The 22,051-nt window shown below is 42.4% G+C and overlaps 2 protein-coding genes across 2 annotated transcripts in view; both read left to right on the forward strand.

Moving 5' to 3' along the window:
• The first annotated feature begins 14,902 nt into the window (after nucleotides 1–14,902).
• Nucleotides 14,903–16,080, forward strand: LOC139577124 (putative claudin-24). The gene has a single exon (XM_071403968.1). The coding sequence runs from the start codon at nucleotides 15,196–15,198 to the stop codon at nucleotides 15,859–15,861; it is 666 nt and encodes a 221-aa protein (XP_071260069.1). The 5' UTR covers nucleotides 14,903–15,195; the 3' UTR covers nucleotides 15,862–16,080.
• A 3,736-nt stretch (nucleotides 16,081–19,816) lies between these two features.
• The window catches only part of LOC139577125 (apoptosis-inducing factor 3-like), a 32,299-nt gene continuing 30,064 nt past the window's right edge, over nucleotides 19,817–22,051 (forward strand). Inside the window, exon 1 of the mRNA XM_071403969.1 lies at nucleotides 19,817–20,275. The gene's annotated coding sequence lies outside the window, so the exon portion shown is untranslated. The remainder of the gene's footprint in view (nucleotides 20,276–22,051) is intronic.

Raw genomic sequence — 22,051 nt, forward strand, 5'->3', positions numbered from 1 at the left:
CTTTAGAAGTCATGTTTGTAACAACATAATTGTAATAACACCAGGTCATGTAATAACTTTTAATATTGTACTACTTTTTCTGGATTATGTTATAAATCGCCAGATAACGTAATTGTTGAACAGATAACATAATACCTTTTTCTTGATAACATAATAATATTACATTTTTCTGTGATTATTCTGTGAATAAAAAAGTAGTAGACCAATTCGTAGAACATCTGTAGAAAAAAGATCAGAAATAGGCTGCCTGTGTTAACGCAGCCCATGTGATTCAGTTAAACCGGCAGCATGCCGACCTTACCCTGTCTCTGTCTCCCAAACAGGAGTATGTAGCTTGGTCTTGGTGGGATAGCTCAGCGCATCGGCTCTTTTCTATCCATTGCTTCTGTCTTTGATTGGTCGGCTTCGGGGAGGAGGAGGAGCGTGGTTGGCAAGGGAAATAGGTGTGGGCAATAAGTAACTAAAAGACATAGAAGAGTATAGAATAACATGAAAGGTAGAAATATAAGATGTTTTTTCCTTGTTCTTTATTTTCTTCATTTATTTAAAGGTTTCGGGCTACTACCCCGTTGGGTGTGATTTGTATTGCTTCTTGTTTTGTTTCTTTTCTTCTTGATGGGTATCATTTGGCTTTACATGTGTTGAGTTTAAGGCTAAGTGTTTAGATCTGAGCCTGGGTCCAGGAAGGGGTCAGGTGGGGGCTTGGATAGGAACCTTGTTTTGGGTACGGGGGTTTGGGTGTGGACTCGATTTAGGGTAACTAAGGGGTATAGTTGTGTAGTTTTCTTTTAGGACAGGTGTCCAGTAGGGTGGAGAGAGGAGTGTCCTTGTAATGAATGCTTCTTCAACTGTTTTCGTTAGTGATAGGTTATATTTTGCCTTGGAAATGTATTGTTTTCCTAACAGGTCCAGGCATTCAGTGACGGTTTTCATGCCAGAGATATCATGGAGGTAGGTAACAGTAAAGTTGCTTGGGAGGTGGTAGACTGCTCTTATTGCGGTGTTCTGCATGACTTGTAGTTTGTTTGTTTTTTAATGGCTGATGACATTACCCAGGCTGGGGAGGAGTACTCGAAAACAGGCCTGATGTAGGTCCGGTACACTTTCAGTAATGTAGTTGGAGCTGCTCCGGTACTCCTGCTCCGGCTTTTAGATGTTTTATTCTTATTTTTCTTTCTGTTTCGAGGTTTTGAATGTGTATTATCCATTTCATATCTTGCTGAAATGTCACCCCCAGGAACTTAGCATTTTTTTCTGTCTTTAGGTTTTGTCTTTAAAGGTGTTTAAACGGTATAATTGATCAATGCACCATCATACCAGGTCATTTAATGCTTAAAAACAAAAAAGAATGAATAAGATATTTGGCTACAGATGTGCCATTTCTTACCGATATCTACAGCTTTGGTCCAAAAACAAATCTTGTGAAATTACTTCAACACATACTGGCTAAGCTAACAAGTGGCTAGCTTAGGTAACAAACTAGCTACGTTTGTTGCGGTGTGCATGACCAGAATGACACATCAATGAACCACCAAAGGCACACCCCATTTCTGTTCGAAAATTTAGAAAGAGGGGTTGGACAGTTTTTTGTGCCAATAGTAAACCTTTAAAGTCCAGGTAGCAGATAATGGACACGAAGGGTGGGTTGCACCAACATGGATTAACTCTTAAACTGGGTTAAATCAAGGTTTATCTATTAATCTTGTTGCACCAAATATTAAACCTAGTTTAAAATTAATCCAAGTTAAATTAAATCCTTCCTCTAATCGAAGTTTACTTTTCACTTAAAACTTAGATAAATTTTAAGCCTGTTGCTCAATTAATTAAAAAAGATATATAAACAATTAATTAAAAAAGATATATAAACTAAGCTTGGAGGTTAATTCTAAACTGCCACTTGAGATGGTTTAACTGGTAAAATAGCAGCATATCTACTGTGGAGAGACCAAAACGAGTTCCTCCGTCACGTCGGTATAAAGGGTCGGGAGACAGGCGCAGGAATGCGTAATAGTTTTTTTTATTATACCCAAATTACAGCATGCTGTGCAAAGGCACGGGGACGAAGACCAAACAAACACTATACAAAACACAGGGTAGAAACCCAAATAAAAGAGCGAGGAGTACCTCGAATAAATACACAAGCGCACAATGATTAACACACGGGATGAGACCCGTAATCATCTGCGCAATCCACAATGGCACGAAAGCCAAAACACACAGCGCCAACGAACACTATAACAATAACGACAGGACGGACACTGGTAAACCAAGGACCCACTTATACAATTACTAATAACTGGGAAAAGGGGCCAGGTGTGCGTAATGAAAGTTCTGGAGGGATCCGTGACATCCTCAGAGAATAATTAGAGACAAGTTGAATCCTGTTGAGAATTATGATAATTAACTTATTATTAGTAGGCTATTTACGTGCCCATTTTGTACGACAATTGAATTGGGGCTTATGATATGCCCAACCTTGGTACGAAGTATGATGTTATGTAAGTTTTAACGTGCATTATAGGCATTGATATTTACCAGTTATTTATGCTTACTAAATATTTGTGGGTCAAGTTGTCCGTCATCATCATAAGGGTTATGGAGAGGGGCAAACTATTGGGGAATCATCTCGCATATCTTTTGGGTGATAGGATCAATTCCCTTGGACGGAGGCCCCCCTCCGAATTGGGTCCCTCTTCTCTTTAATCCGTGTTGATCCATTACATTTGTCGCATAAAATGGCCCAGGCAGTCGTGTTGTCTGACTTTTTATCCTCCAGTACGTTACTAAATTCCTCCATCAGCTCCGACAAGAGTTTTTTTTTCATAAGCAGAGACATTTTAACTTATTTGACGTGGCATGATCAGGTGGCTAGCGGACAAATAATAAAATGGCTAAATAATGGCTAAATAATGACAATAATAAATCATATTGTATGCTAGCTAGCTTGGTTTATAAACTAGCTAGCTACAATATCTAACGTTAGCTAACAGATTAGTTTTCTGTCTAGTACTGGCAAATAACGGATTTTAATTTCAAATCAGCCAACCCATGAGAACCTTTCACGATGGAGTTGCAGTAGTTCTAACCTAATATTGTTATTAAGGAAGAGCAACTTTGTGGCCTCATTTGTCAGGTAGGCTAGCTACTAAGTTTCAACTCACGAGATACCTCATGTATTGCTATAACATGTCACTAGTCATAGTTTAAAACCATTAATCGTAGATTTACTTATCCAGATTTAAAATTAAGCAGTGCAACACGTCTCTGAATAATTATTAACCTAGATTTACAAAACCTAGATTAGCTCTAATTCTAGATGAATTTAAAACATATTGGTGCAACCCACCCATTGTCTTTTGTTTGGAAAGCACCTGATTACGTTTAGAAGTAGGCCTATAGGCTACCTGGCATGCGGCAAATGTAGGCATATATATGTGCCCATTTGGTGATCTGACAGTATTTCTGATTTGGCTTAACTCACCACCACTAATGAGCTGTGGAGCTTCTCAAAGTAATGTTTTCTTCACCTGTTGTGGAAATTCTAACCAACTGTAAGAAACTTTGTGATTTCTTCAAACAATCAATCTTCATTATAAGATTTGCAAAAATGGAGCAGTTTAACGATCGCACAACAGTTGCAACAGCCAAGAGCCCATCAAACAAGTGTCGGGTCTCAGCCTTTATATGAAAGTTCATTCATTAACTTAGGATACACTACAGACTTGTATGCTGTAGCCTAGTGGAGACCAATATCTATCTTGTGTTATTAAGCTATATAAAACTGTTGTTGATGTGTATAGCTGCATTTCAGATACATTTTTGTACATTTGAATGTTGCAGTAATAGGACCTAGGCCTACAGCGTTTGAGCAATCGTGAGAGAACTTTATTTTAGATAGCAAGCCCTAATCCCAATGACTCGACTTCCCCCGCATTCACAGCATTTGTTTGTTGGATTACCGGCTCAAAATGACCAGAAGCAAAAAACGTTATTTTGAGCCTGTACATTTTTTTTTCTTTTGAGCCTGTAATCGAAACCACAAATGCTGATCCTCCAGATACTCAACTAATCTAAAGAAGGACAGTTTTATTTCTTCTTTAATCAGAACAACAGTTTTCAGCTGTGCTAACATATTTGCAAAAGGGTTTTCTAATGATCAATTAGCCTTTTAAAATTATAAACTTCGATTAGCTAACACAATGTGCCATTGAAACACAGGAGTGATGGTTGCAGATAATGGGCCTCTGTACCCCTATGCAGATATTCCATTTAAAATATCTGCCATTTCCAGCTACAATAGTAATTTACAACATTAACAATGTCAACACTGAAAAAAGTGATTTTCTTTAAAAAAAACAAGGACAAGTGACCTGAAACTTTTGAATGGTAGTGTAGGTCCTGGATTGCAGGAAGCTTCGCCCCATCTACTGTGCCGTACACACTACACTCTGTACGGTCAGATGCCGAGCAGTTGCCATACCAGGCAGTGATGCAACCGGTCAGGATGCTCTCGATGGTGCAGCTGTAGAACTTTTTGAGGATCTGGGGACCCATGCCAAATCTTTTCAGTCTCCTGAGGGGGAAAAGGTTTTGTCGTGCCATCTTTACGACTGTCTTGGTGTGTTTGGACCATGATAGGTCGTTGGTGATGTGGACACCAAGGAACTTGAAACTCTCTACCTGCTCCACTACAGCCCCATTGATGTTAATGGGGGGCTGTTCGGCCCTCCTTTTCCTGTAATCCACGATCAGCTCCTTTGTTTTACTCACACTGCCAGTTTTCTGACCTCCTCCCTATAGGCTCTCATCGTTGTCGGTGATCAGGCCTACCACTGTTGTGTCGTCAGCAAACTTAATGATGGTGTTGGAGTCCAGTGATTTTTCCATAGAAAATAGATGCGACAATTCCCTGCTATTGAATCAAACTAGTCTACTCCGGGCCATCAGTAGGCAGGTTTCCGGTATTGACCCAGGTTCATTCAACAAAAGCAATGTTGCAAAAAATAATAATTGTGACATGTGTAAAGGAAATGGCAGATGTAGGACAAATTTTCTAAAGATCAAAAAAAATGTATCAGTTCCACAGGGGTGGATTTTTCTTTTGTCAAACTTTCTTTATTGCAACAAGTGATGATGGAAACGGTATTTTTCAAATGAATGATGATTGCCAAATATTTTTTGAAGGTTACACGGGGCACGGATGTCATCGCGTAACTATAAGATCCACTCCAAATGTAATTCTAAATGCCTACTGGTTTGCAAAATCCTTAAAAAAAATTAAAAAAAAATGTTTCTTTGCAGGACAATGATGGCTCTGACTTTCAAGAATTCCTGAATTGCTTCGCCTTGCTTTTATGGTTGACTGGCAAGTTTCCCCATCCAATTATCTACAGGAGTGCAAGTTTTACCATGGCACGGGCCGTGGTGATACGTTGTCACGAGAATCAGTGGCATGTATTCAAAAAATGTACCAAGAAAAAAAACATAAAATAATGTAGCTTTTGTCTCTCTGTGTTTCATAATTTTCCTTCAATTCGCAAGAGGCTGAATGTATCTCATCAGAGAAAGCATCCAAGCGAGTGAAAAAGCGCCCCTCCGTCTCTGTATGTGTAGCCCATCTATCTGATGCTGTCTGGTCAAAAATACATTGTTGCCACCCGTGGCATTGAATGCAAGGGATGCCAATTTGGCCTCCCTTGATAAAATAGTATACAATAATAGCCATTCAGCATTGAGCTTAATTGAGTGAGCTCAACTGTGAATGGTCCTGGTGCATCAAAAAAAAGTGTCAAGGGAAGCCAGTTTGGATTTGGCTTCACACTAATCATATCGAAAGCAAAACGTAATTGACAGAAAAATCTTGAATTGTTGCATCTTGTTGTGTTGTTGTCCTCCGGTGGCTAGCTAGCTAGTTAAAATTGTCCCTTTCCTAAATTAGCCATTGTTGGAGATAGGGATTTGGATTTGTGGATTTACTTAATTCTCTGTACTATCCAATGATTATAACGGCGATTATGATCCAACCATATGAGGATGGAAGTTCAATATGTAGCTAGCTGTAGTAGGCTAATGTTAACTACCTGGCCTGGCGCATTGTTGCCCATGAAAGTAAGTTAGGCTAGCGAGCAAGCATTTTAGCCAGGTAGCCTAGGACAACAACAACTAAAAACATGTACTGTATGACAGAGTCTAAGCATAGGTGATTTTATTATGTTGAAATGGTGCTGGAATAATGGAGGCAGCTCCTGTTTTCTTTGCGACTCGCAGTAACTCTCCGTGGTTCTAAATGCATAGTTGTTTAGTAGTCCAAAAATGTCAGAAACATTAACTTGCTTGACCATGCTGTAGGCCAAGTAACTGTTTGCTACATGCAATATGCTTTGTGGACTTCACTGGACAGAGGTTGCTCTCCGGTTTTGTGATGAAACAAAGATGTGGTTTACTTTATTCTGCCAGTTTGTCTATATATCATGGTGGAAAGGTATACGAACTAACAGGTTATAGAGCAAACAACGCAATTATCACAACACATACTGTAGTTTGTAATATGACTTTTTTTCTGGCTTGGCTTCCCCAGTGATTTTACCCACGTACCAATACTGATGAGAATTATTAGGATATGGCAAATATTTGTCAGTTATTGCATTCTACCCATGCTGGCTTTCGGGGACTACCTGAGACATGAAACAGATAGGTGGGGGGGGGGGGGGATATACAGGCTGTCACCAATTTATTAATGCTCAATTTGCCTAAATGGGTAATGGAAACACTTCAACCACAAAAATGTTATTCAACACTGTAGTTTTTTGCGGAAAATTTTTAATATTGGTGTGACATCATTACTTTCAGCTGTTTTCATCGACAGAAGAGAGTTAAATGGAAACGTACCCTAGCAGGCAATTGTCACATCTCTTTTCTAGGCAAATTTTCTAAGTGTGGTCATAAAAAAATCACTGGACAAGCTAATTGAAACATAGCTATACTGAACAAAAATATAAAAGCAACAAGGAACAATTTCAAAGATTTTACTGAGTTACAGTTCATATAAGGAAATCAGTCAATTGAAATAAATGCATTAGGCGCTAATCTATGGTTTTCACATGACTGGGAATACAAATATGCATATGTTGGTCACAGATGCCTTAGAAAAAGTAGGGGCGTTGATCAAAAAATCAGTCAATATCTGGTGTGATCACCATTTGCCTCATGCATATTTCCAAGATGGCGTAGCAGCAAGACGTGTTTGTTTTTGTCCCGTGTAAATATTCAACTTTTTTCGTTTTTCTGTATACATTTCAATCTCTTTTTCCATTTTTGATTTTAAATATACCTTCCTGCAACCCACCTCAACCAACTTGGTACAGATCTGCTATTTAAAAAAATACATAATTCTTTACCTTATAACTGAAACCATCAGAAGCTAGCCTTCAGAAGCTAGCCAGCTAATTAGCTTCTAGCTCTTTAGTCATTGTTAGCCACTGCTAGTAGTCTTTACCTTTAGCACAGACACCAGCCACTTTAGCCCGGATAGCCCGGAAAATATCTGCCAGTCTGCACAGCGCGATATCAGCCCTGAGCATATCGGATTGCTTTCCCCCCCCCCCCACTACATCACTTGATTCCTGCCGCAAACTCTGGACCATTACACGGGATCATCACAGCTAGCTAGCTGCTACCGAGTGGCTATCGTGGCTAACACCCTTGTCCAGAAGCAAGCACCAGTTAACCTCGAGCTAGGCCCATTCCCCAGGCTAGCAAACGAAGTACACCAAGTACAATACCTCTCTTGCCAATTGGCCTGGACCCTTTGTCGACACGGAGCCCCGCCGATCCATCACGACTGGTCTGCTGACGTATTTCGTCCGATGTTCTCTCAACCGGTCCCTGCATCGTTGATGTCGGTGAGAACCCAGTTACTAGCCCCGGCCCGCTAACTAAGCGCTGTGTCTCCCGCTCGCCCAGCCTGTTTCGTCCATTGCTGCTTATTGGATCCTATGATCACTCGGCTACACAGCTGATGCCTACTGGACTGTTCATTAACACGGTACTTCATTTTCTTTATCTGTCGGCCACAGCCTCGAACTCAGGCCCTGTGTGTAGCTAACTGACCCTCTCTGCCCATTCATCGCCATTTACCCGTTGTTGATGTCTTAGCTGTTTACCCATTGTTGTCTTAGCCCTCCCAATCAACACCTGTGATTGCTTTATGCCTCCCTCTAATGTCAATATGCCTTGTATACTGTTATTTAGGGTAGCTCTCATTGTTTTGTTTTACTGCAGAGCCCCTAGTCCTGCTCTACATGCCTCAGTTAGCTCCCTTGCCCTTGCCCCACTGAGGCTAGGAAACACTGTCGCCACCGATAAATCCACGATAATCGAGAATTTCAATAAGCATTTCTCTACGGCTGGCCACGCTTTCCACCTGGCTACCCCAACCCCGGCCAACAGCTCTGCACCCCCCGCAGCAACTGGCCCAAACCCCCCCCCCCCCCCCCCCCCCCGCTTCTCCTTCACCCAAATCCAGACAGCTGACGTCCTGAAAGAGATGCAGAATCTGGATCGCTACAAATCAGCTGGGCTAGCCAATCTGGACCCTCTCCTAAAATTATCCGCCACCATTGTCGCAACCCCTATTACTAGTCTGTTCAACCTCTCTTTCGTATCATCTGAGATTCCTAAAGATTGGAAAGGGGTCTCGGTCATCCCCCTCTTCAAAGGGGGAGACACTCTAGCCCAAACTGTGACAGATCTATATACATTCTGCCCTGCCTTTCTAAGATCTTTGAAAGCCAAGTGAACAAACAGATCACCGACCATCTCGAATCCCACTGTACCTTCTCTGCTATGCAATCCGGTTTCTGAGCTGGTTACGGGGGCACCTCAGCCACGCTCAAGGTCCTAAACGATATCATAACCATCATCGATAAAAAACAGTACTGTGCAGCCGTCTTCATTGACCTGGCCAAGGCTTTCGACTCTGTCAATCACCGTATTCTTATTGGCAGACTCAACAGCCTTGGTTTCTCTAATGACTGCCTCACCTTGTTCACTAACTACTTCTCAGATAGAGTTCAGTGTGTCAAATCGAAGGGCCTGTTGTCCGGACCTCTGGCATTCTCTATGGGGATGCCACAGGGTTCAATTCTCGGGCCGACTCTTTTCTCTGTATATATCAATGATGTCGCTCTTGTTGCTGGTGATTCTTTGATCCACCTCTACGCAGACGACACCATTCTGTATCCATCTGGCCCTTCTTTGGACACAAACTTACAAACAAGCTTCAATGCCATACAACACTCCTTCCGTGGCCTCCAACTGCTCTTAAACGCTAGTAAAACTAAATGCATGCTCTTCAACCGATTGCTGCCCGCACCCACCCGCCCGCCTAGCATAACTACTCTGGACGGTTCTGACTTAGAATATGTGGACAACTACAAATAACTAGGTGTCTGGTTAGACTGTAAACTCTCCTCTCAGACTCATATTAAGCATCTCCAATCCAAAATGAAATCTAGAATCAGCTTCCTATTTCACAACAAAGCATCCTTCACTCATGCTGCCAAACATACCCTCGTAAAACGGACTATCCTGACGATCTTTGACTTCGGCGATGTCATTTACAAAATAGCCTCCAACACTCTACTCAGCAAATTGGATGCAGTCTTTCACAGTGCCATCCGTTTTGTCACTAAAGCCCCATATACTACCTACCAATGAGACCTGTATGCTCTCATTGGCTGGTCCTCGCTACATATTCATTGCCATACCCACTGGCTCCAGGTCATCTATAAGTCTTTGCTAGGTAAAGCTCCGCCTTATCTCAGCTCACTGGTCACCATAGCAACACTCACCTGTAGCACCCGCCCCAGCAGGTATATCTCACTGGTCATCCCCAAAGCCAACACCTCTTTGGCCGCCTTTCCTTCCAGTTCTCTGCTGCCAATGACTGGAACGAATTGCAAAAATCACTGAAGTTGGAGACTTATATCTCCCTCACTAACTTCAAGCATCGACTGTCGGAGCATCTTACCGATCGCTGCAGCTGTACACAGCCCATCTGTAAATAACCCATCCAACCAACTATCTACCTCATCCCCATATTTGTTTTCTGTTTTTTTCTGCTTTTTTGCACACCAGTATTTTTACTGGTTCACATCTATCACTCCAGTGTCAAATGCTAAATTGTAATTATTTCACCACTATGGCCTATTTATTGCCTTACCTCCTGATTAGCTGTCCTAAGTAAAGTATACGTTCTAAAGCGAATTTAAGTAAGACCATCCTGTTACTCTGCTCAAACAATCATATCACACTACTTTCATTACCCCATTGGGAAACCATCGATACAGCTGGCTAGCCTATCTTCAAAAAAGCATCTTCAAGAGCGAATGGAAGGAAAATCAACTCTCTAGTTCTATTCAGGACTACACAACAAGTCACCGGATACCGGACAACTATGAAGAAGGACAACAGTAGAAGAGCTGTTGGAAACATTTTGGACAATCAGGGCCTTACAAGCGTGCCACGAAAAGGCCCACCCCCTTTCCAAGGCTGCCCCGTTGCCCGAGAGATCCCCGGGGAACCCAAGCATTTCACGTAAAAACATAAATGATTTCTTGCTCAAACCGGGCGGCGGTTCGAGTGTAAGATGTTGCAAAAGAACATGGCTGACGTTTTACATTATCCCAACCAATTGTGCTATTTTGTTCTTTTTTTTGCGTAACTTATTTTTTTTAACCTATTTTGTACATAATGTTGTTGCTACCGTCTCTTATGACCGGAAAGGACTTCTAGACATCAGAACAGCGATTACTCACCGTAGACTGGAAGAAACTTTCTCCTTTAACGAGTTTGAGGAGAAGGATATACTGCTTTCACTGGAACAGGCCCAGATCCCTGCCTTTTGCGTGAAGAATCGGCCAGCCTTCTGAGAATCCTCTAGGCGAGTGTGTAAACTCCCACTGCCATTCGTTCTTCTCGCTAACATGCAATCATTGGAAAATAAAATTGATGATCTACGATTAAGATTATCCTACCAACGGGACATTAAAAACTGTAGTAACTTATGTTTCACCGAGACGTGGTTGAACGACGATACGGACAATATAGAGCTAGCAGGATTTTCCATGCACCGGCAGAACAGAGACGCTACCTCTGGTAGGACGAGGGGTGGGGTGTGTGTCTATTTGTCAATAACAGCTGGTGCGCATTGTCTAATATTAAAGAAGTCTCGAGGTATTGCTCGCCTGAGGTAGTGTGGTCTACAGCTTATCATAAGGTACTCTATCTACGAAGAGAGTTCTCATCTATATTATTCGTAGCCGTCTATTTACCACCACAGAATGAAGCTGGCACTAAGACCGCTCTCAACCAACTCTATAAGGCCATAAGCAAAGAAGAAAATGCTCACCCAGAAGCGGCGCTCCTAGTGGCCGGGGATTTTAATGCAGGAAAACTTAAATCAGTTTTACCAAATTTTTACCAGCATGTCACATGTGCAACCAGGGGGGAAAAATCCTAGACCACCTTTACTCCACATACAGAGCTCTCCCCCGTCCTCCATTTGGCAAATCTTACCATAATTCTATCCTCCTGATTCCTGCTTACAAGCAAAAACTAAAGCAGGAAGTACCAGTGACTCGCTCAATATGGAAGTGGTCAGATAACGGGGATGCTACACTACAGGACTGTTTTGCTAGCACAGACTGGGATATGTTTTGGGATTCATCCAATGGCATTGAGGAGTACAACACCTCAGTCATCGGCTTCATCAATAAGTGCATCGACGACGTCGTCCCCACACATCCTGACAGACAACATCCACATCGAGCTAAAGGCCAGAGCTGCCACTTTCAAGGAGCAGGAGACTAATCTGGACGCTTATAAGAAATCCCGCTATGCCCTCAGAAGTTCAAACAAGCAAAGCGTCAATACAGTATTAAGATTGAATACTACTACACCGGCTCTGACACACGTCGGATGTGGCAGGGCTTGAAAACTATTACGGACTACAAAGGGAAACCCAGACGCGAGCTGCCCAGTAATGTGAGCCTACCAGACGAGCTAAATGCTCTGGCACCCCAATGGTGGAACAAACTCCCTCACGACGCCAGGTCAGCGGAGTCAATCACCACCTTCCGGAGACACCTGAAACCCCACCTCTTTAAGGAATACCTAGGATAGGATAAAGTAATCCTTCTAACCCCCCCCCCCCCCTTAAAAGAGTTAGATGCACTATTGTAAAGTGGTTGTTCCACTGGATATCATAAGGTGAATGCACCAATTTGTAAGTCGCTCTGGATAAGAGCGTCTGCTAAATGACTTAAATGTAAATGTAATGTCTTTTATGCTCGCTTCGAGGCAAGCAACACTGAAGCATGCACGAGAGCACCAGCTGATCTGGATGACTGTGTGATAATGCTCTCTGTAGCCATTGTTAACAAAACCATTAAACAGGTCAACATTCACAAATCCGCTGGGCCAGACGGATTACCAGGATGTGTACTCAAAGCATGCGGGACCAACTGTCAAGTGTCTTCACTGACATTTTCAACCGCTCCCTGACCGAGTCTGTAATACCTACATGTTTCAAGCAGACCACCATAGTCCTTGTGCCCAAGTAAGCGAAGGTAAACTGACTAAATGATTACCGCCCCGTAGCACTCACGTCAGTAGCCATGAAGTGCTTTGAAAGGCTGGTCATGGCTCACATCAACATCATCCTCCCGGACACCCTAGACCCACTCCAATTCGCATATCTCCCCAACAGATCCACAGATGACGCAATCTCAATCGCACTCCACACTGCCCTTTCTCACCTGGACAAAAGGAACACCCATGTGAGAATGCTGTTCATTGACTATAGCTCAGAGTTCAACACCATAGTGCCCACGAAGCTCATCACATGGGAAATGTATCACCAAAGTATTTGCTCCTCTCTGCTGATCAATTATAAAGTGAAAACATTTGGACATTTTTAACATCACAGCATATAATCAGTATCATTTAATTCTGGATGGTTTCAGATGAGCTATGGCATGTCTAGTACTGGAGAGGTGTTTGTTTAAGCTTGGGAGAACCAGGTTTTGTTTAATATTGGTGTTCGAGTTGAATGGATGTTTGACATTGGCAAACACAGGACCTATATTGGAGAATTCTCTGATTAACCAGCTGCTGTACAGTTTGCAGGAATATGAACCTGCTAAAATACTCTGTTTTGTGTTTTGCTATGATGACATGCTGCTGAGTCAAATGTTTCTCACTCCATCAAAGCCTTAATAAATTACATATGGCTCCCGAGTGGCGTAGCAGTCTAAATCACAACCGGCTGTGATTGGGAGTCCCATAGGGCAGCTCACAATTGGCCCAGCGTCGTCCGGTTTTGGCCGGTGTAGGCTGTCATTGTAAATAAGAATTTGTTCTTAATTGACTTGCCTAGTTAAATGAAGGTTAAATAAATAAAATACAAATGTGAAATTCATCACTTAGTCTATACTTACACGCCATCCTGTCACCCAATATAGGTTGGCTTTGTGTTAGTTGTTGTTTTGCTGAGAACTGTCACAGGGATTGTTATCGATGTCATTTTGCAAATTGCAAAGATGTGATTGCTTATAGAAAAGGCTCCCAAAACCACATTAAGCAACAATCTGAAGGTAGACCACTTTTTAAAGAAGAAACATTCTGATACAGTTTGATTGACTACCAGGTCTCTCTTTCTCCTGCTGTGTGCTTTGTCCACCGTCCCTTACCTGAAACATAATAGTAGAAAGGAGACTGAGTGACCTGATTACAGCACAATGGATCTCATTCTCTCTGACACACCGTCTTCCAGTAGTGTGCAACCGACACTGCCTTCAGTCGTTGGGCTGCAGCAAGCTGGCATTAGAAACGGGAAAGTATTTTACTTTTTCAAATTCAGCAGATGATGTTGAATCAGTGGACCACTTGAGGGAAATGGAGCACATGTCAGCTGCTGCACCAGCAGGTGGCCAGGGGGAATCCAAGCTGAAGGAGAAGTCCAAGTCTACGCAGGTTAATCCTTGACCTTTGTCTCTACAAATTAGCAGTTTCAGGTTCCAATGATATGTGAGAGATAAGCTTGCACAATGCACCTTTCAATAGAGTGGGCGAAATCCTTCCATTTAAGCAAGGTTATCAGACCTTATACCTTATAGGTTTTTCCATTTTAATATTTATTTATTACATACTGAATGATTAATGAAAGATATTTTGATATTTCTGTATACCGGTAGTCAAGCTTACCATTAATTTTGGATTGTCAGCGTATGGCTGGGTCTACAAAACAGATTACCTGGGATGTGTACAAAATTCAAAATGTTCACGTCTGAAAACAACTGATAAACTTTGATTTTGCAGTGGAATGTTGACTCCTTTCATCTGATTCCATTTGATTTCATGTAACATTTAAAAGAAGATGCTTTCCCTGAAGTAAACGAATCAAAGACTCGAGGGCTGAATGGCCAGATAGGATTTAATGTTCCCTGCCAGCTACAAACCCAGACCTTTAAAACCTCAATGAATACCTCACCAAGTGTTGAGGTCTTTTGTAAGTAGTATTGCTTTGAGCACTATTCCTAGTCTTAACACTTGAGACATTTGGCAAATCAACTGATTTTCTATAGATTTCTTTAGAAGAAAAAAAAATGTCACTTACATGAAGAGCTAATCTCATAAGCTCTTATCAGTAACATCAGCACATGGTTTCATTTGAAATAATTAGCCGTGGCCAATCAAAGAGTCCATAGAATCAGGCCACTGGACACCCTTGGGAGAGTTTTTGGCCCTTCCTCTTTTTGTTTGTTCCCCCATGACCAACTTGCTTATGTTTCTCTGTTACCACACTCAATCCCAGGATCCCACTAGACATATCTGGTTTACATATCTGGTTTCATCTCAAAACAGAGCCCATTGTTCCCTACAATGATATTTAACACTACGACAAAACAATATGTCTTTTGTAATGCCTCAGGACCTGGGATTATCTCCCAGTTATGCATTCTATTATAAAGCTGAATGAGGTAGGCTGGCTGGGTCGGTCCAAGTGCTACCACAGGAGAGGGGGACGGGCTTCCCAGTCACTCACTAGCTGTTCTTCAGCCAGGACAGAGAGAGGGACAGAGAAAGGAGCAGAAAGAGTGCGAGGAGTGTAAGCAACGACGACTGACACTGAAGATGGTGCTCTTGACAGCCAAAATCATGGAGAGGACTGCGCTCTTTGTGATATTCGGGGGTCTGGTCACTACTCTGGTCACCACCTTCATTCCCCTGTGGAAGACCTTGAACTCAGAGCTGAACGAAGTGGAGAACTGGTACTCAGGCCTGTGGCACATCTGCATCTTTGCCGAGGAGGTTGGGATGCAATGTAAAGCCTTTGAATCCCTCCTGGCCCTGCCCATGGACTTGCTGGCTTCCCGGGTGCTCATGCTGGTGTCTGTGGGTACCGGGGCCCTAGCCGTGGTGGTGGCCTTCCCAGGCCTGGAGGGGGTGGAACTGGGCTCTGGGAGGCAGCAAGGGTTAAAGAGGGGCCTACTCATTGTCAGCGGGGTGCTGTCCTGGGTGTCGGGGCTCACAACACTGGCCCCCGTCTCCCTGGTGGCCTACGTGACCCTGGTGGAGTTCTGGGACGAGAACCTGCCTGACGTCGTTCCACGCTGGGAGTATGGCGAGGCCATGTTCTCCGGCTGGTTTGCGGGTCTCTTCCTGGTCATTGGAGGCTCTCTTTTCTTTGTGGCTGTGTGCATGGCGGATCACGACGGGCAGCAGCGAGTGGCCAGCCTCCCAAACACCCCCCAGGAGAAGCCAAGGAGTCAGTACTACTTAAAGACAGAGGTTTTATAGTCTCATTTTCACTTAATGAATGGTGGTAGCTTAGAATGCCTAGTTTGAAGGAGAATGATAAAGTTCAATTCAGACTGCGACTGCCTGGGTTTATTTTGAAATATGAAAGGTCACGTTTGAAATGTTTGAAAGATATATTTGTATATTTCAATATTGTTGAACAAGGATAAAGTGCTGTATTTCCGATGGAAAAGTGCAATGAAAACCTTTTGTCTGTAACTTGTTTTCAGCCTCTCATTTATTAATTACAAGAGACTCTGGTCATTGTAATTCGAGTGCCTACTTTGTTCCTGCACAGTATGTCTTGTCTCTTGATATGCATCAAGCTGGATGGGTGGTCTCTGTCGCACTGTGAAGTTATTCCTACTGGTGAAGATAATACAATTCCTTTCAATTATGAATTGTATGTTAAGAGAAAGGAAAAGATCACTGTGATTTTCCACAATCACTAAAGCTCGTAAAGGGATAGTTTGCCACAATATGCCATGATATAAGTGGAGCTACTTGTTTTGTAATGCCAACTCTGCAGTTGTTTCCCTTAGTGGAGCTCAGGGGGCAATTTTAAAGGATGAGTTCTGTTTTATACAATTTAATGTTAGATGGTAACTCATGATGAAAGTAGTCTGGGTCAGGGAAAACTGTAATCCATGGTTTGGTTATCTTTAAACAGCCACTGTAAACATAGCCATTGCTAGCTAAAAATCAATGGGAGTGGTAGGGGCATGCAGTACCTTTGTAATTTGTTTTGTTGCCATATCACCTTGAAATAACATCAAGCTAAATCATTTAGTTGATTTGAGTTGATTTGGCCATAAACATTGTTATAGGCACGCATGTCTTTACCACTCTCAGTGATTTTAGCTAGCAGTGTCTAAATTTAGCTGAAGTTTGTAAACCAAACCATGGATTACAGTTTGTCTGTGCCCGAAGACTGCTTTCAGGGTGAGGGGCAATCTATCGTCACGTGTTGGAAAGTTCAAAATATTTCAACTTCATCATCTCCACACCCCAACATCAACATACAGAGCCTTCAGAAAGTATTCACACCCCTTGAATTTTTCCTCATTTTGTTGTGTCACAGCCTGAATTTAAAATTAATTAAATTGAGATTTGTTGGTTGCTGGCCTACAACAGATTCAACCACAAAGACTAGGGAGGTTATCCAATGCCTCGCAAAGAAGGTAGATGGGTAAAAAAAATACAGACATTGAGCAGAATTAGTGGAATGGTATCAAATACATCCAATACATGGTTGGGTGCCATTCCATTCGCTCCGTTCCAGCCATTATTATGAGCCGTCCTCCCTTCAGCAGCCTCCACTGGTGAGAGAGAGAAGCATTCCAAAGCCCCACCTCTTCTGAGATGTATTTAGTTTTGGGGGAGGGATTTAGCCACGTGAGGCGGCCTGAGATCTTAATGCACATTTAGGCTCAGGGACGCTACTGTATGTTGTACAAGGAGTGAGACCCAAATAGACGTTTGTTTGATGAAAGACTGTAAATGTAAAAGGGAGACAGCCAAACAATCACATGCATCACCAATAAGAGTAAGGTAAAATTAGTCACTCTCTGTGCCAATGTCAGTGAAATCAGATATTTAGTATTTACACAGTGTAGTATTGCCCAGAGAGTAGTAAAGGTGTTAAGCCTACACTTAAAGCATCTGACATTAACATTTGGAGATCATAGCACATAAATGAGGCACCCATGTGGCACACTCCTTTAATCTGGGTTTTTGGAGTGTGTGTGCGTGGCTGGCTGTCCCTGGGGCATGGGAGGATTGGACTACTATTGTAATTAAATTCAACTGAGTGATGTATCAGTGATGTCATGTTGTGACCCTCCCCCTGCCCTTGGAGAGAGACGATAAGTAATCTTGCTGCCCTTTTAGTAACAATAACACAGACACACATGTATACAAACACACACACACACACACACACACACACACACACACACACACACACACACACACACACACACACACACACACACACACACACACACACACACACACACACACAGCAACGGTGGTGCTGTTCTTTCACTGTGTGACCAGCAGAGGGTCTTGTGAGCAGAGCAGCAAGACAAGCGAGCTCAAATTACGCTTTTTTGCATTGGTTGAGCATTACAGCCAAAGCAAAACATTTAATTTGCAATGTTATGGTTCAGGTTTCTCCTCTGGGTCCGTAGGAATTGTAAGAACTAATGTCAATATGGCAAATTACATATTATGCCACTTCAGTGGAGGCTGCTGAGGGGAGGACAGCTCATAATAATGGTTGATGTATTTGATACCATTAGATTTATTCCACTCCAGCCATTACCACGAGCCCGTTCTCCCCAAATAAGATGCCACCAGCCTCCTGTGCTTCACTTATTCCAAACTATTCAGAAAACATTTTCATGTCATGAAATACACAATCTATACCCTGAATAGATACATCTATGTTGTTCTTGTAATTGCTCTAACATTTGGGCATGGTATTAAGCAATAAACAAGTCAATTTTTCTAGATGTGTATTTATTTGTATTTGGGTATCTTCCCATTCTAAATCAGCTAATATGACAGCTTAATTACTATAAATATTTTTGGGAATTATGATAACATAGGTATTTTAATAGACTTCTTTTTTTCTATTGATCTATATATAAAATACTTTCTAGCATTCAAAATAATAGATAAATATCTCTAAATCCACAAAACATGTCACCACAACTCATCACTACTGGTAGATTTTCTTTCCCCTAGTACTTTAAACAATGCATAAAGATAAAGTTTTGCTGTTTAAAGGACTTGCATTAGGTTGTATCAGTGATAAACAGTTCAATATAAACAAAAACATGTATGATGTGTAACTATTTGTCATTTAAAAGTATTTTTCATGGTTGCGCAGATGAGGGACCGCAATTCAAGAATGACCCATCTGTATCTTGGTGCAGTATTACCATAAAATCAATTCCTTTCCAGTGAATATGATATGAGGTACTGTATGGCCATTGTCAGAAGTTACAGAGGGGATTTGACAATCAATACATAATTGAATCCACACCAGAGCAACCAGCACACCTATGCCCCATCCCCCAAATAAATGATGTCAAGGACATCTTATCAGTGTGCCCCGTTCCCATTCCATCCACCAAGCAAAGGGGATATATAGAATTTTGACCAATGTAGATAGACACCCAGCTGTCAAGATTTAGCATGGGAAGTCCTAATCTTGTCATTTTCTGGTTGTAAACAGTTTTTCTATTGGTAGAGACATCAGAAACCAGATTACAACCAGGTAAAGACATATTTTACCCTAACATCTTAGAAAGATGTCATATTTTGGTTATTAACTGGTCAGATAACCAGATTACAATCAGTTCAACCATTACAACCAGTTCTTCTGGTCACTTCCTTTAACAGCCAATATACAACTGGACCATAATGTTACTTAAGAACGTCATTGCAATTAGTTTTGCCCACTAGGCAGTCAAGCCAGCCAGTAGTCAGTAAAATAGGCATTTACAGTAGGCAGACAATCCTCCACACAAACAGGCAAGCAGGCATACAATAGAGCACACATGCATGCATTAAGCAGGCAGGCAAGCAGGCAGACAATCAAAGAAAGCCGGCAGACCAGGCAGTACAGGGGGATCGCAGCAAATCTTTGATCAGATTTAACTGGCCAGTCAGGCCTTTGGCATCTGAAGGCGAGGCTGAAAGGATCTGACCAGGAGGGGGACTGTGTGTGTGTGTGTGTGTGTGTGTGTGTGTGTGTGTGTGTGTGTGTGTGTGTGTGTGTGTGTGTGTGTGTGTGTGTGTGTGTGTGTGTGTGTGTGTGTGTGTGTGTGTGTGTGTGTGTGTGTGTGTGTGTGTGTGTGTGTGTGTGTGTGTGTGTGTGTGTGTGTGTGTATATATGCGCACGTGTGTGAGAGAGAGAGAAAGAGTGAGAGAGGCGGGTAGAGAGGGGAGGAGAGGAGTGGAGCGAGAGATGGAGGGAGGAGAGCCGAGCACTGTAAGAATTCCTGCTATGTTAGCATCCACCCAGCAACTCTGTCAATACTGCATACAGCTAAGAAACAGGCAGAGGCCCCTGGTGCTGCATTTGCCGGCTCTGTCAGTGAGAGAGAGCAACTTCCACAATCCCCCCAATCCGTGTGCAGAGATTTCTCCCAGGGATAACACACCCACCAGAGCCCCGGCCGCTACTGCTGCATCGGAGGGAGAGGAAGAGACAGGAGGAGAGCTGAACAGTAGATACGGAGTGGGAATACTCTAGAAGAGAGAGACAATCCTGGGGGAGGGACAGGATTCTTGGAAGACTGGGTGTGATAGTATTCTAACGTGCTCCACAGGAAAGGCTGAACACTGGGGCATTTGATAGACAGGCACTCAGCGGTGCACCTGCTCCACACTAGCTTGTTGGGTAAGATCCTTTTCCTCTTTTACAGTCAGTAGGACAAGGGCTGATTTTATGATTGTGCTTGTTTCTGCTGATATGATATCTTAATGTGATGCTCAGTATATCATTAGACTTTACTACTTTCTGTGGTCTGTATATGGTACAGCACTATGGCCATTCAGCATTATAGAGCCAAGGAATAACTCGGTTCTGGGCCAGTTCCACAGATTTCTGCAGTCATGCTTAAAGAAGTGGAGGAATGTGGTGCAGTAATATACTCAATACTCTGACAAACTGTACACCAATGGACACAAGGCACTTCACAAACAAGCACATTCTTACACAGTGGAAAATGTACAGTAAATTACAGTAATCAAAATAAACAGCCATATTAGGTAGAGGAGGTAATTGAGAGATTTTCCTGACCTCAAAACAATGAAGGGTCCACTAAGGGAGATTGCTCCTATACATTTGTGTATGAGTTGTGATATAATTTATTTGTTTAGCTTCATTTTGATATGTGTGTGTGTTTGTGTGTACGCACGTGTGCGCACTCCTCTGGAAATTGATTGTATTATTCGTTATTTCTGACCATGGAAACATTGGTCCCTTGCAGGAGTGGACACCCCTCTGTTAAATGCTATTCTGGTTTTCCATGACCTCACAATTCCTTTTGCCTAATTGGGAGGCAAACGCTGAAAGCAGCACCAAAACGCCCTGACACTACATCTCGATAGTGCCACTGCCTGCTACTCAGCGTAACATCTCTTTAATTCTCCATTATTTGTCATATATCTGTAAACTTCAAATTTCCTAATCAGACTCAATGTTTCATTTCAGTAAATTCAGATCAGTTTCATGTTTGGAGTGGCATTACATGGTTAACACAACTAATTGTAGGTCGCTAGAACTTGTGTGGTATCACGTGGTATCCCTGCCTTATCCCATCAAGTGTACGAATGGTTAGCCTCTGAATTCCACAACAAGTTCAACGACCAGGGGTCTCTTCACAACCAGGGGTTTCTTCACAGTCCCCAAGTCCAGAACAGACTCCTGGTAACACACAGTACTACACGGAGCCATGACTTCATGGAACTCTATTCCACATCAAGTAACTCATGCAAGCAGTAAAATCAGATTTAAAAACAGATAGAACTACACCATATGGTACAACGCTGACTGCGAAGAGACACACACACACACAGGCACCCACACACACGTGCATAGTCACACACACACACTAGCACATGCACTCTACACACACGTACATTTTAATATTGTTGTATGGTGGTATTATACACTGAGTCTACAAAACTTTAGGAACACCTTCATAATATTGAGTTGCACCCCTTTTGCCCTCAGAACAGCCCTAATTAGTCGTGGGCATGGACTCTACAAGTTATCGAAAGCGTTCCACAGGGATGATGGCCCATGTTGACTCCAATGCTTCCCACAGTTGTGTCAAGTTCTTGATACACACAGGAAACTGTTATGTGTGAAAAAAACAGCAGCATTGCAGTTCTTGACAAACTCAAACCAGTGCGCCTGGCACCTACTACCATACCCGATTCAAAGGCACTTCAATCTTTTGTCTTGCCCATTCACCCTCTGAATGGCAAACATACACAATCCATATCTCAATTGTCTCAAGGCTTAAAAATCCTTCTTTGGCCTGTCTCCTCCCCTTCATCTACCTTTACTGAAGTTGATTTAACAGGTGACACCAATAAGGGATCATAGCTTTCACCTGGTCAGTTAATGTCATGGAAAGAGCAGTGTTCCTAATGTTTTGAACACTCA

This window comes from Salvelinus alpinus, chromosome 5 (assembly GCF_045679555.1).
Source record: "Salvelinus alpinus chromosome 5, SLU_Salpinus.1, whole genome shotgun sequence".
In the NCBI taxonomy this organism is placed as follows: domain Eukaryota; kingdom Metazoa; phylum Chordata; class Actinopteri; order Salmoniformes; family Salmonidae; genus Salvelinus; species Salvelinus alpinus.

What these genes read in the sequence shown, in the direction of transcription:
- LOC139577124 (XM_071403968.1), top strand. Translation starts at nt 15,196, where the DNA reads ATGGTGCTCTTGACAGCCAAAATCATGGAGAGGACTGCGCTCTTTGTG.